Genomic DNA, 15,724 nt, shown 5'->3' with positions numbered 1-15,724 from the left:
GAAACAACACAGTTTCTAAAGATGACATTTTCAAACTGATGGCACAGAAAATTGACATTTTCTATTTGTTTTTAAGGAATTAAGTGCGTCCAAAATAAGCCTGTACAGTTCTAACTCCCTAAAATCTGTAAAATGGAAACAGGAGCTTCCAAATTAGATGTGAAGAATTATATACTGGTTGTGTGAAAGGGAACGTGGGACCTGTCTTATTCATTTAAACCGCTGACATTTAGGCTCTGGAACCTTGTGAATTATTTTCACTGTGATGAGTTTTTTAAAATAGACTGCGGGAGAAATGATCTGCAATCTGCATGGAGCTCAAACAACACTGTGTGATTACCTGGAGAAATTAAAGAGTCTGCATCCATTTGTCTCCAATCAGAAAGACATTACACTAATTTGACCTGCATCGTAGGAAGATTAACCCACCTGAGCATCTTTACTTCAGTCACTTTGCCTGATTTCAGATTGACAGTTGAATATTCTGCATTGAAAAGAAATCTACAATTTCCAATTGAAAAATTTATTAATTTCAATGGTGAATATTTTAAAACTGTGCTTTGACTCAGAAACTGAGGCTCCACGTGTCGCACTGTTTTAATTATTCATATATAATCTGTCACCTTGGATCAGTCAGCGTTAAGGCAAATTAAAGCAAAGTTTTCCTTTTACCTGTAAAGTGTGGGTATTTCTTCACTAACAGCCACCGCTTTGGAGGGGATCACAGTTTTGTCGTCCTCGTCAACACGAGCGTCTGGCTGAGTGTACAAAGTTAAATATGTCCAACCCTCTAAAAGATTTCCTCGGGGTGTGCTTACTTTTCTTTTACCGGAGCGCAATCAAACCTTTAGAAGCCCACTTTCCTAAACAGCAGGAGTCCATTCAATCTTTAATGTCCTTTATGTTTAGATGGGATGAATCATCGCAGTGTTGTTGGCAGTGACACTGCCAATCATTTTTATTCAGCATAAGGCGTACAGATGGTCCCCCCAGGTCCCAGCTTGAGAAACTGCTGATTCCAGAGGAACGTCATGGTTAATTAATAGCAGCCGTAAACGGGAGTGCTCCTCCGTGCAACAGACTGATATACGCCACCATTTGCCTCCCTCCGCCAGCAGGGATGTTCGCCCCCTGCGTGCACATCCGGAGCCGCCGAGCCGTATGGAAATCTGGGTGCAACCCGCTCAGACACAGGATTACTCTGGGTTCTTTCATTCCCTGTTTTTCATGTGGAGGCACCTTAATCCCCGGCCACCGGAATTGCCCAACTCTCTCCTATGGAAATGTGTGCTAATGAAATTGCAACCGAGCCTGATGGAAAACGCAAATGGACGAGAAGCACCAGGACATGAAAACCTCTGACACAGCTGCACAGAGCTGTGGGAAACGGTTTAACCCTCCATCTGCCAAGAGAACACTGTTAGGAGCATTCGGTCACGTTTCTTGACAACCTTCCGTTTAAGCTTGTCTTAATCAAACCAAATCGGATTGAAATTCAATCCGATTTTTTATTTATACAGTGGCAAATGCAAACAAGGTTCTAATGTGACCAGTTGATAAGTGGTTTCATGTAAAGGTTTGTGTATCGTCGGCAAACGGTAAAACTTAGTGTCTCCTGATAATACCCCGTACATTAAAATAAATCAAAATGTTCAATATTATTACAAAATATTCACACTGTGACTCTTCTAGTGAATGACAAAAGGATATTTATTGCAAATGATAGATGAAATTCTTGTTATGGCAATTTACTGGCCAAAAAAAAAAAAAAAAAAATGTCTTTTTGGTTCTATTTTTTAATTTTAAAACTTAAAATTGCATGTTTAAAAAATTATGTGATTCAGACAGTCAATTTGATATAATGTGAACACGCTGGACTGAATATTGAAAAAAGAAGAAAAAACTGAAAAGACAATCTGAGTCAGAAAAAGCATGATTGTTTTGTTTTTGTTTTGTTTTTTACAATACTGGTTCATACCATCTGGGACCACTAGGTGACGCTGTATGTCAAAATGACCACCAGTAAACCTCCATTAGACAGTAAACCAAGTCATGACGCCAAATAGAAATCTTTACTTTCAAACTAAGAATTTCAAAATGTTTAGGGCATAAGATGAAGATTTAGAAATTGAAATATGAAGCAAAGGAGACAAGAAAATGGAATCATGAAGCTTGTATTGAAAACTACTGGAGTCTTTATCTTGTACAGACTGAGCAAAAAGTGGTCCAAAACGCTAAGGTTGAATCTCTACACATTCAGAAGATGTTCTCAGGGGAGTCAGAACAAACCCACTTCACAACATTAATAATATTATTCAATTAATAATAATACTTTGCTTTCTTTTTTTTAATCACAGATTTTTTTTCGGTCAGTTACAGTTACATTATTCACATCATTTGCGATGGTGGTCAGCTGCATATGTAGCCACAGCTCCATCAGCCCCTCCAGCCACCACCCACTCTCTCACTGCATCCAGCCCGCTTAGCTTCTGAGATCTGATGAGATCAGGTATCTTCAAGGCAGTACCCGTAGACGAACTATTGCTTTCAAGAGTAAAGCAAGGAAATAAATAACCACAGCACTCGAGTAGGGAGAACTTTCTTGTAAATAATCCTTACTTGCTGGCATAAAATAAGCATAACTTGGAAGAGAACTTGGGTCTGGTTTAACTGTCCACCTTTTTTGAAGTGAGCTGAAGCTGCTCTTTTTCTTACTCATATTAACTAGTCACAGTGAAAACAAACATGTTGATGTTGTTGTTGATGTTACCGCCACCTTCATGGGACCAATACTGGACGTGCAAAAACGGTCTTTGGGACGTGGTTTGGACCATTTTTTGCTGGGTGTGTATGTTTGACTGGCGGCTCATTACTGTATATTCTGGAATATAAGTCACACTTGTTTGGCTTTAAAAAGGAACTTCTATATCAGAATGCAGACTGGAACCACTAAATGTAGCTGCATGACGACAGGATGCCTCGAAAAACTATTGAAAGGAAAAAACAAGCAATAAAACTTTTACAACCAAGATTTGACTGAGTGGAAGCAAAACGTCAGAATTTAGTGTAAAAATAGAAAACAGGAAAAGAGCATCAAAACAGTTCACAGTGTGAGAAAAACCTGCAGGAGACAAACTGTCACTGTGATGAAGAAAACAAAGAAGGCTAATTGTGAGCTAGAAGCAGAACATCCAGAGGTGAGGACCAGCTTCACAGAAGGTTCTGGAACAACTGCTGGACTAACGCTGCAGTTCTACCTGGAGACGGACACCAGGCATGTCTGATAGGACAATGTGGTAGTATTTTAAGAAAGTGTTCAGGAACAGTTGATGGTGATTAAACACCCTCATCCACTCCTTAAAACCCTTTAATTTGATGTATCGTGCTGGAGTTGCTGTCTGACGCACCGCAGCCGGTCGGAATCAGATGGAGAGGAGATGCAGCCCCTGTACTCCAGACTTAGTATGTATGGAGCATGCCTATCTGGAAAGCAATTTTCACAAAGCAGAATACCTCAGATGTTACGATATCCCTTCCCCTCTCATCCCGCACTCTTGGCTGAAGGGGAAACAGCCCCCGTGGTGCAGGCGCAGATATAAATAGGCCACGCTTTTATTTCGCTCTCATAAACATGTAGATTGATTAGGGTCATTTTCTGCTAGCCTGCCTCCATCCACCCAAGCCTTTCCCTCCATTAGTGATGAAAACCCAGATTTATTGCCACGTCTGTCACTTCCACGCCATAATTCACGGGTCCCGCCGGCCGGCCTGTTTTTATGCAGATGAGCGTCGAAGGGGGGAAAGAAAGGCACGTCGATGCCATGTGTGTCTTGTGTCGACAGGAGCGTGTGCAGGTCGCCAACGGAGTGCTGTCCATCAGCCGCCTCACCCTGTCCGACACGGGCATGTACCAGTGCGTGGCCGGGAACAAGCACGGCGAGGTGTACTCCAACGCCGAGCTCCGAGTCATTGGTGAGTGCAGACCTGTACAGTGCCAGCCCGTCCTTCAGTCCGTCCCTCTTCTTCTTCTTCTTCTTCCTGGTCGACCTCTGGCCTCCCTCCTATTGCCCTCTAATTGAAAAGCATTAATTATAAGATGAATGTGTGCGGCCTGACAGTGATGTATGCCAGAGCTGCTCCGCTCGCCGGCCTCGCCCATCCGCCCTGTCAGGGCCTGTCACTCTCAGACGCCGGCCGGCATTCATGCGCCGGACGTCCCGATCCTGTCCCCCGATCGGAGCCCGGCTCGATACGACCGGGCGTCAAGCTCAAGGTGGACATCAGAGGAAAGGGCGACAGGGCGGTGGCGGACGGCTGTTTACCGCAGGGGAAAGTCATCTCAATCACAGAACATAAAGATCAATCCCCTCAGCTCCAGCATCAGCGCTCAGCATCGCTGCGATTCTTTCTAATTATTCACGTTATAAAGATCGGTGATGAAGAACTTTCCATGGCTGTAATTTCATGCATTTACTGGAGAGCAAAATCGCCGAAAACAAAGAAGAGCGATACATTCAATATGAGATAAAGGCTCGGAGATGGATTGGATGGGAGGGAGGGAGGCTGGGGGGGTCTGATGTGAGTCTTTTGCAAACACCAGCTTTATTATGCGGATCTTGTCTCAGCTGTTGCCCCAGATTTCTCCCACAATCAACTGAGGAGCCAGACGCTGGTGAAGGTGGGGGGAGACCTGCTGGTCGAGTGCAAGCCCAAGATGTCTCCGTGGGGAGTGATCTCCTGGAGGAAGGGCAGCGAGCCGCTGCGAGAGAGTAGCAGGTACGTTCTGAAACCTTTCAGCCCGCCGAGATGACCTGCTGCACTCCACCCTGCACCCAAAACACCGTCAAAATGCCGCCAACTGCCAGAGATCACACCTTTTAATGTGCGTGATTTCACGTCAGTCGCCCCCAGCTGATCTCAGACGACACACACACACACACACACACACACACACACACACACACACACACACACACACACACACACTATGAAAAATGAAGAAATGTGGCTTCACACTTCGGCTGAGGCAGGTGGAGCACCGCAGTTTGCCAAGGCACATTTAATGATGGTGATATGAGGAGTTAGATGACGTCTTCGCAGTAATCCAGTGTCTGTGGTTAAGGATGCGCTGATTCCAGTGTCAGCTATCGGCTCTGTGCTTGTACTTGCACCGGCAGCAGAGTCCTGATAAAACCCGGCGAGCTTTACACATCGTCATCTGTCAGCGAGGCTTGAAGGAGTGCCTGAGGTTTTTTGTTGTAGTTGTTTTCCTCCAGGAGTAGATCTGAGCTCCTTCTAAAGGTTTACAGTGTGAATTAAGTCAGATCTTACTGCTGGTCACTTAAAAAGAGTCCGTCTGTTCCTCTGCGCTGCTCCGGATGAGCTTCGGCTCCTCGTCCTGCTTACAGACCCAGAAGTGTCACCTCCATCTCCCTTTTATGAGACAGGATAACACATTTCTGTCGACAACATCTTGGATATTTTCACATTGAGCAGAGTCCTCTGGAACGTTTGATGCCTTTAGAAACAGAAGCAGAAAAACAGCTCCATTATAAACCTTTTTCTGTTTGTCTTTTAGTGGTGATATTGTTTCTTTTACTGTCTGAAACTGTGACATTTTGTGTTGTGAGGCTCTTTAAATGTTTTTAAGGTTTTTATAGTCAGTGTGGAAATAACACAACTGCTGCATTGATCTGTGTGGGTTTTTGTAGAAATGGTGTTTATAACCAGACCAAATAAAAGCTTTTTTTTTTTAACAAATTTCTTAAGAGTAGTGGACACAACAAAAGGCTGAGAGCTGAGCTGAGGTGTCAGTGTTGCTGCCATATAGGAAAGTGTTTCTTTTTTGTTTTTTTTTGTTTTGTTTTGTTTTTTTTTTTTGGGGGGGGGGCATTTCACTGTGTTTACCAACAGGAAGTTTCATTAAAATTGACTTTATGTCGAGATTGGAGTAATTTTTGGTCGTAAATGTGAAAACAGAGACATTTTCATCACCTATACTGTGCTCCAAAACTTTAAAGTTAAATTCAACGGTTATTATGGCTTTATTTCACCAGTCTGGCTCTCTCAATATCAAATGGGGCTGTGTGTGGTTGAACTGACATGTTTGATGTCCCTGCCCTGGACTGTTCAATAGGAACCATACTGAAGCATTCCTAATGTTGTAAAGACACTTTTTTTAAGTGAGAAATACTATTTGCACAACAGTGAGATGTACTGTCAGATCAATAAAGCCCGGCCCAGCAGCCGTGAAGTGTTCCTTCGCTGGATGATGCTCTCTGTATCACAGCTCCTTCTCAGGAGGAGTGACTCCACCTCTGCGCTCCCATCAGGCCCAGCAGCAGGCGGATCAGTGACGGGAGCAGGTCTGTGTGGCCCCGCTTCCTCTAAACAGGAAGAGGGTGTTTAAGAACACAGCACATCAAAAGCTTCTGTCGAACTTTGTGTTCCGCCGCTGCATTCTGATTCGCTCCCACTACGCGTTCGCGCTCGGCTAAGAGAAAAAAACCAGCATGGCGCCGATCATTTGGTTTTCCGTCTTTCATCTGCGGCTCCTTAGCAGCCGAACAGACGCGCTGCTGAGTGAACTCAAAGTGCTAATCAAGAGCTGTTCACCTCGGCGGGGACGGCGAACAGAAAACCCCACAATCCAGTCCCGACTCTCCAGCCTGCGAGGAACAGGAGGGCGAGCTGGGCGTCCAGCCACCTCTGACCCCTGACACGCAGTGTGTGCTTACTTGGGATAACTTTATGGCCGCGTGCGTTTCCTGCCTGTCCGGATGAAGTGTGAAGTCTGGCCCGGTGGCCTTGGTGGAGACAGGGGTCACCCGTCGGGTGTCACCGCTCCGGCATGACAGCAGGGCTGTGTGCACAGCGTCTTGCCAGGCTTTGCATATATACAAAGCCGTGTTGTTGCTTGTCAAACAAAGTGGCGGGGGGATTTGCATAGTGGTTTCGCTGCTGGTGCCCTTCACTCGCCCTGTGCCGCCGCCGCCGCCGCACCCTTCGGGCCTTTTTGGACATGGCTGTTTTGGATTCAGAGTCTTGGATAGGTTTCACGTTTGTCTTGGGAGCGGCCCGGACGCACGCCTGTTGTGAGGCGACAAAAGCAGCATCAAAGGTAAATAGACGCCTTGTTTCCCCGACAGCCTGTCACCGAGCCCGATTCCACAAAAACTGGAGCGTATTGAAATAAAGACAGAGTGTTGGGAATGAAACTTGAAGAGAACCTTGAAACTTAGACCTTTTACTGAGTTTGAGAGACGGCCTCAAGGTTCTGTGACGCCACTGTTCACTGGACACAGGATCGTGACCAGACGGGTTCTGTTTAGAACATAACAGCTCCTCCAGAAGTCTCCATCTGTTCCTCAGCTCCGACCATCGTGTTTTATCCTTCACTAGTGTCTCACACACTCTGAACTCTCTCTGCTCTGTTTTTATTGTTTGATGTACCTGTGGCAGCGTTCTGTTGTCATACAGAGACACCTAGTGGTCACAGATGATATGAACCTATATATTTTGATATTTAGGTTGATTCTCTCAATATATCCCACGACCAACCCGACCAGAAAATACATTAATTTTATGCACGTTTGAAAACATTGTTCAGAATGAAAAACAAGCTACAAACAGAAGACGTGTTTCTCGGACGTTTCATTGTAAATACTATAATTCTAAAATCTCAAATTCACTTCTTTTACTCTGAATAAAAATAAGTATGATGTGAATAAATGTTGACTTTTCCATGATGAGCTCATATCTTTGCACCAAGATGGAAAAAAAAATGGAATTTATTGTTATATAATAGTTGTTCATAATTTCACTGGTCTTCTCGATTGTGTTGTGTGGCCACTGAAGATGAATTTCACATCCCTGCTCTGGCTTTAAAAATGACAATTCAGTCCAAATGTATTTATTTTCTGTACCACAATCCAACTTTCGAAAAGCTTTTATTTTTCAAATAATCTGCTCATCGTTGGATTATATTTCATATTTACACTCAGCATGATGTCTTAACTTTTCACAGAAGATTTTCTTTTATCTGTTCTCGGCTCAGAATCGCACAACGAGCCTCTTCTGTGATGAATAATACATTTTTGAAGATTCTAACTGTTGTAATATGACTTATGAATTACTCCTGCATAATCAAAGTTGAGGAAATTCATGCAGAAAGATTTTCTTCGGCGATTTGCTTTGGGAGCTTCGGCGGTCTGTCGATAATGGACGATTAGCTGCTGGATTTCTTTCTCCACGTCTTCATCCAGGCCTGTTCTGAAAGTCTGTTTGATGTCGTGTGATGTGTTTTAATGCTTTTACCCGTTCTAAATAAATGATGCTGGGCTCGGACCACCTGTGCTGCTGCTCCAAAATTAACAAGAAACAAGCCCAGATTTGAAATTAAAATTCAAACAGTCCCAGCTGTATTGCATTAAAAGGAAATTATTTCTTCTTTTTGTTCTCCGTGCCATGATCCTGGACTTTATTACTGACGAGGAAGCAGGCTGGCTGTTTACTGAGCTTGAAAACACATGCCAGACTCTTTAAATGTGCTGATTACGGCTCCCCCCTTTACTCTCCTTCTCATCATCTCTCGTCTCTCTCATCTCTCAGTGTAAAACACACACACACACGCACACACACGCACACACACACACACACACGCACACACAAACACCCGTGTGTTCTGTGCCACGCAGTAAAAACGCTTAACATCTGTCACGGTAATCATCAGAGCAGTTGTGTTTTTCAGTGGCCGCCACACAAAATGAAACCTCCATCCGTCGGGTGGGTCAACGACTGCATCTCCACTATTTGTTTGGAAAATAATGTTTTGTGTGAAAATATGTAACCTACAAATGGTTCGAACAAACAAAAAGCAAGGTTGCACACATTAGCTGCATGCTAATCGCAGATCCTTTTACCTGCCATGTTTTTCCGTCTGTGCTTTAAAGCTCGGGTTGGCGATCTTAGAAAACTAGCGTTAGCATGTAGCATCTCCCCAAGGCTCCGCCTAGCTAGCTCCGCCCAGCTCCCACCCCATTGGAGGAGCTCCCGTTGGGAGTGGAGACGTTCGAGGCGCGCGCGGTGCGCACGGCACTTCCGCGTCCAGTGCGTCCCTGGCGTAACCTGCCCTCAGCGCTTCGTTTCTTCGTTTTTCTTTATTTGCACTACGCCAAGTTACGGCGCACTCAACGGTAAGTCAACCCCCAAACATTTGTCTCCGCCATTCTGCAACGACGCTCCATCCTTCAACGCGCGCACTGAACCAGGGTCAGTGCACGCGTACATGTACGCGCACGGGGCAGGTCGAACGGCGAAGGGATTTGATTGGTTTAAAAAAAGGTGTCCCCTCAAGACTATTGGTTGCTGTTTTTCCCGTTTTACTCCTGCTGTAGATAGCAGATATTTTCCAAACTACTTTAAACACACGCAATGAATTGCTTCCCATCGGGTCATAAAGATCATTTTAACCAGTATTTAAAAAAAATGTATCTCATTCAAATCGCCAACCCTAGCTTTAAAGCGACACTAAGGAATTTTTCAACCTTAATAAAACATTTTAATATCTTTTGTGATGATACATCGACTTACAACGGGTTGAATGACCCCTCTGTCACGGGCTGAGGGCGTCAGTATTGCTTTCACTTGGACTAAGAAACTGTGAGGAGGGTGGTAGGAACCCAGCACACGGCATGCGTCACATTATGATATAATAATGTTTAGCCACCATTAGATTCATGACCTCGTCGCTATCCGTCCTTCACACAGCCACTGGAAACAAATGTAGGCGAGTTCAGTCTGACAGCATGCCACCGGGAGCAGCATTTTACGACGTCACGCACTAGTCCTCATGGGAACTGTAGTATTCCTTTAGGCAAAACACTACCGCTTTTGTCCACTGGCGCCGCCAAAATCAACGGAAACTGAAAGTTCCTTAGTGTTACTTTAAGGCTGTAAAAACGTTCATTTCTTCGTACACATGGAGGCAGGTCAGCTGCTGTAATCGGCACTGCATTTCTATCTTCATAACCCAGCAGACGCGCTGATCTAAACCTAAAGAATTGGTGAGTTGAGGAAGTCGATGACACTGGAAGGTGCCACTGATGTTGGTATTGAGAAAATGACCCAGTCCAGTGGAGAGCTGGTCTTTTAGAACTGCTTCAGGCGTCTCACAGCTGCTCTTCAGTCACTTTCGTCATTTGTTAATTGCTTCCAGGCAGACGCGCCTTAAAATTCAGATTCCTCTCTGATTGGATCAGTTGACCTCACTCGCTTTCCATCCATTACTTCACTCCCTCTCCATTAACCACCCATAAAGATCCAGCCCACTGCTCCCTGTGAAAATGTCCTCCTGCCCCGGACATCCTGGGACTTATGGTTGTTTGCTTCTTTTTATGGCGTCAGTATTACGTTAAACATTACTTCGTCCTTTATGAATTGTGAGTAATGGCTATGACATTTTTTATTGCGGTGTTTGGCTGTAGGGCCCAAGGGTATGATGCATTTGAGGGCTGGTTAATGAGAGCATTTAAAGCTTATATGTGTCCGTCTTATATGTGAAAGATTAAGATGTCCTAAATCTGAGATGATTCATATCAAGTGACCAACCCATTGATAAGCAAGTTTGTAATGTGAGATTCCGCATTATGTCCAAAACAGCTGTTTTCATGGTTTTCCACCAAGTAGAATTTGTCTGGAGCCACAAAGCATACTAATGATTTGAAATAAAGAAAATCATTTGAAAGAACTGTTAAAAAAAAGGGGGTGCATTAATGAAGTGTCACAGTTACAATTTATGTGATATTTTATTACATTTCCAGCTGCTGTGGTCATTTTTGAAGGTTTTCTTTGTCCTGGATTTTTCCCTCCGAGACAGTTTTATACATATTGGCCTCTTTGGCTGTTTACAGCCACCGTATGTTTCCCAGTTGTAACTGTTATTACAAGTTTTATTCTTGCAACTATTTTTGCAAGTCTTCTTTTTCTTATTTCTTCCTTCCGTTTTTGGAATTTCTTTCTTTCTTTCTTTATTTTTCTTGTTTTTTTTTCTTTATTTTCCTTTTATCTTTTCTTTATCTGATTTCCATTTTTTTTCTCTACATTTTTATTCTTCTTTTCCATTTTTCTTTTTGTCCTTTTGTCCTTTCCTCAGAGCTGTGGCTGACTGAGCTAGTTCACCCTGTCAGGCTGTTTCTTTTTTTTTTTTTTTTCCTGGAGGTTCGACGGTTTTTTTTAAAATCTGTGTGGGATACAGCTGAACTCAAAATAAAAACAAATGTTTATTTCTATTTCATCTTCTGAAATTTTAATGGAGCTGCTCCAGACGAGCTGAGGAGCCACATGTGGCTGCGGGGTTGAAAACCCCTCTTCTAAGCTCATGACTGCCCCTTCTGGCCGCCGGTGGTGCTGCTCCACTTGGTCTGGCTCATCTTCAAGCTTCCGCAGGCGGGACGGGGTGGCTGCAGATGACGGACGGACGTCTCGGTGCGTGCCGCAGCCTTTCGGGGCTGTTTGTGTCGGTGCAGGAGTCCGTGCCAGCGTGTCCCTGTTTGCTGGTGCACCTGTACACAGAGGTGGAAATCATAAGCGCGAGCTGCGAACTCCTTTTGCTGAAGATTAATTGCCTTAATTGCGTTAGCACTCCACAGTGTCTTGGAGCCGGTGTCACCAGCTGGGTAATCCATCTTCATAGCAGCAGCCCCGGCTTCCCTCCTCCTCCCGCTCCTCCTCCGGTGGAGGGGAGGGGATGTCTTATCTACCCCAGACAACCCTGCAGGGACCGGGTTTAGATGACATCAGCTGGAACAAAGCGGCTGAGAGCGCAGAGCCCGGCGGCCCGTGCTGATGAGTGCGGAAGCCGGCCGCGTCGCGCCGCGTCGCCGAGCACGGCCGTCGCGTTAGCGCGCCGTCCCAGCGTGTCTCGTGTTTGTTCGCCGGCCGCTCGGGCTTCCCCGGATCCGCGGTCGTCCTCCTCTCTCTCTCTCCGGCCGCCGCGGGATGTTGTGCTGACACCCCTCCACCTCCTCCCTTCCTCTTCTTTTAAAGATCTTGAGTATTTTATCTCCAGCAGCTTTGGCAGGCATGCAAATATTTGAGCTGGCTCTTTCGCTCCTTCCAAGGTGTTTACCCCAGGAGGGAGGCATTAAGGAGCTGCTCTGGGTGTGGCAGGGATAAAAAGCCCTGCCTCTCCACACACACACACACACACACACACACACACACACACACACTCTGTGGGACCCTCTCACTGACTTAATGCTGTCATTAGAGTCTTACCGTTGCCTGAACCATCACAGCTGATTATTTCACTCGCTTAACCATGAAGAGTTCTCAACTCGACGCATTGAAAATAATTTAATTTAGATTTTAAAAAGAAATCCCTGTACAAGGCCGGCCCAACAAAGTCGACATTCTTCCTCAAAACAGCATGAAACAATGAACTGATCTAAGCATGTGGTGATGTTACACAACAAGGGAACCTCAGCTACAAGTGTGGATCAACCATCAAAATGAGTTTCCTGACCTTAAATACAAAAACTATGCCTTTTCTGTGCAGATTAGAGAGATAATAAGACCAGGGCCAAACTTATACAGCTTATCAATGATTCCACACAGGTGTCAGAGGTCCAACAACACTGTATTCAAAAACATTGTGTTTGTACCTTTCCCCGTGCTGTTTTCGGGTAGTATTTGAGTATTGCGGTCATTTCCCCACTTGATTTCACGAAGGGGAAAACTCCGATTTCACCTGTTTGGGCACAGACTCACTGATTAGGTGGAGAAAGCGAGGGAGATGACAGACTCTCTTTACGTCCTCGGCCTCATACACAGGCTGAGAGGACTCGTATTTCTGTTGAAAACCATTAGAAAGTGAGTTTTGCATAATATGAGACATTTACAGAGAGATGTGACTGAGGTATATTAGTTTCCTTGAGACTTTAACCTCATGAATAACTACTATCATAACTTCAGTGTGAAACAAATCATGTGACCATAAAAATGTCTTGATTTGTTGCAGTAAGCACACACACACACACACACACACACACACACACACACACACACACACACACACACGAGGCCTAAATGTGGGATGTTTCAGTGAAAAGCAGTCGGTATTGTGCCTGAGTTTCAGATTGGTTTCACTCCTTCTTTATTTCAAATTTATGTAAATAAATACATATTTCTTAGCAGTTTTGCATTCATTCCGCCACCCATCCTCCTCTCCCCGAGGAGTTGACGGACGCTCCTTTTCTCTCCACAGCCGAGCTCAGTCCAAAAGGTCAAACATCTAAAAATAGGAAAGAGATGGCAGTGTTATGCAAATGCTTTATGCTAAAAAAAATATATATTTTTCTTTATTGTAATGAAGCATTTTTCTTTCCTGAGTTATTTATCATCCCTCTGAAAGAAGAGGTTCAGACTGTGTTTGGGGGGCAGGCAGGACAATGTGACCCCTGCTGCTGGTTAGATTCCCGGGGACAGAGAATGGGATTCTTTGTGTGTATGATAATCACTGAAGGGCGACGACACCCCGAGAATGAAATATACCTGGAGAAGTGCTGCCAACTCCAAAATACCAGCCGAGCTCCTGTTGTGCTTGGGAGTGCTCAGTGCAGATGAAAAACACCACAAACAGCAGTTTGGTTTTGCATTAGTGTAGTCTATTGGGTTAAAATAAAACGTTCAAATAACACCACCTATTATATTTTAAAATATACTATACTTAAGGGTTGCTCATATTTTATGGCCTTAAGAAAAAAAAAGGAACTACCTTGATAATAAATCAACCATTTTTTCATGTATGAGCCTAGAAGCATTCATACATGTTACAGAAAGAGGTTTAACAGCGACAGACACACGGTTGATACATAACATTTGTTTATTTTTGCCAAATTCCAAAACTTTAAAGGGGCTGTATCATGCTTTTTTAGCTAGTCCAAACCCTAGAAATGGCATTAACATGGTAATAGTTTATTTTTGGCGCAAAGGAAAAGTCATTTTGTGTGAAATAAAAGATTTTCTGGGGCTAATTCTGAAACCCGGAAGAGAAAACGCTTTGTTTCACTGAAAATCCCGCCTCTCCCCCTGTGGACTTTGACTGACAGCGTACTTCAACCAATCAGCGCTTCGTTAGCGTCTCTAAGGGTTAGCTTTAGCTCTTTAGCTCAAGCTTCTCTACACGGAAATACATGCGAAAACGTCTTTTCCTGTTAGAAACTCACCAAGCGCAGACCCTTCAGACTCTTGCTCTTGCCTGACTGTTGCTTTCAGACGATGGTTAAAGTTTATCTCCGTAATCAGAGTTAGAAAAAAGCGGCAACGCTGATTGCCGTGGGCCTGCGGGAGGGGGGCTCAGGGGAGCCGTCTTCTCCGTGTGACGTGAACGTGGGAAACGGAGCGTTTTCGCAGTGCGGGAGGGGCTGCCTCTCTGAGCAGCACAAACAGGAGGAAAGCTCAAACACGCAGGCACGAAGGAAAAAAAAACGCTTTGGGGGTGTTTTTGGTGAGTACATAGCTATATAACAACGCTAAAACATACAAAAAGTGAATTTTGCATGATACAGCCACTTTAAATACACCGTGAGTCCGCTGATAGTCACACTAACGCTGTACTTATTCACACTGACAGAAAAGTGATGATGGACTCAAACATGATCACGTTTCTGGAATTCATGGACAAATGACGGATGGTTGATTAAAGCTAATTCACCAGCAAATCCTGCCTATTAAAGGTTTACACTCAGTGAGTCTCTTCTAGTTTTCTCATTTTGTAGCTTTTGCTTTATATGCTGAAAATATACCTAAGACAAACAGCAGGAGATGTTTCTCCAGCGTCTCGTAGCGTCGTCGGAACCTGTTTATCCTCTACACACGAGCTGGAGGTCTTCAACCTGCTTGATGTCTTTTAGATGCTGATTTCAAACAGGCAGAGTTTTTCTCATTTCAAACACGCTCCAAAGATTCCCAGCACTCGTCTTTTAGTCGGCGTGACATGCCGACGGAAACCCTGAACCGTGCGGGAGCCGCGCTTCTCGCGCTCACTGCAGCACTCGGGAGTGTAAGCGCTTTGATTGACATCTTTGAACAAGGTGAGTACAGGAAGCCGGTCGCCATGGCAACATCTGTTCAAAGTTTTATCAGCTCCACCTTACTTTCTAGCCCAGATTAGCGGTTTCAGACGGCTACAGATGTTCAGTCCCTCGGCACACAGGAAGGGGAGAGGAGGGAAAGGAAGGAGGCTGCTGATAAATGTCACACAGTTACTCACATTCACACTGCTCTAACTTCTACCGTGCGTGCTTGTCAGGACTGTGCGACTCGCAGTGTGTTAGCAGGTGAAAATTAGCAATTCAAGGATTTGACACTAGTTTTGACAATAAAATCACAATCACTTCTTTTTTAAATGATTCTTGTGTTGGTAAGATGAGGCGGTGAAGCTTTTAATTAAAAACAATTTCAACCAAATGCATCATGCCGGCAAGGAATTTCACTGCGAGCTCTTGTGTCACAGCGCTGCCTGGCCGGTGGTCAAAATAGGTTTTTATTAGTCGCCGTGGACGAGCGACGATAAGGCCGAACACTAATCTCGCTGAAAAACGTTTCCCCCCTCAGTGGTTCAGGGCGTCTGAAACAACAGTGGCTTAATTCTGCGAGTGCATTCAGGATGTCTCGGTGCAAACAAGCTCGTTGTTATCACACATGGTGAGTAAATCACGGCTCA

The 15,724-nt window shown here is 44.6% G+C and overlaps 1 protein-coding gene across 3 annotated transcripts in view; it reads left to right on the top strand.

Annotated features, from left to right (window-relative positions):
- cntn4 (contactin 4) overlaps positions 1-15,724 on the top strand; it is a 200,745-nt gene that overhangs the window by 140,145 nt on the left and 44,876 nt on the right. For all 3 annotated transcript variants that reach the window (XM_030091110.1, XM_030091111.1, XM_030091112.1), the window contains 2 exons: positions 3,843-3,972; positions 4,626-4,776. In XM_030091110.1, the coding sequence (XP_029946970.1) occupies positions 3,843-3,972; positions 4,626-4,776 (281 nt within the window). The remainder of the gene's footprint in view (positions 1-3,842; positions 3,973-4,625; positions 4,777-15,724) is intronic.

The sequence above is a fragment of the Salarias fasciatus genome, chromosome 5, assembly GCF_902148845.1.
Source record: "Salarias fasciatus chromosome 5, fSalaFa1.1, whole genome shotgun sequence".
NCBI classification, from domain to species: domain Eukaryota; kingdom Metazoa; phylum Chordata; class Actinopteri; order Blenniiformes; family Blenniidae; genus Salarias; species Salarias fasciatus.
Note: the sequence above shows the minus strand (reverse complement) of the source record. Positions and strands in the feature narration are given on the sequence as shown.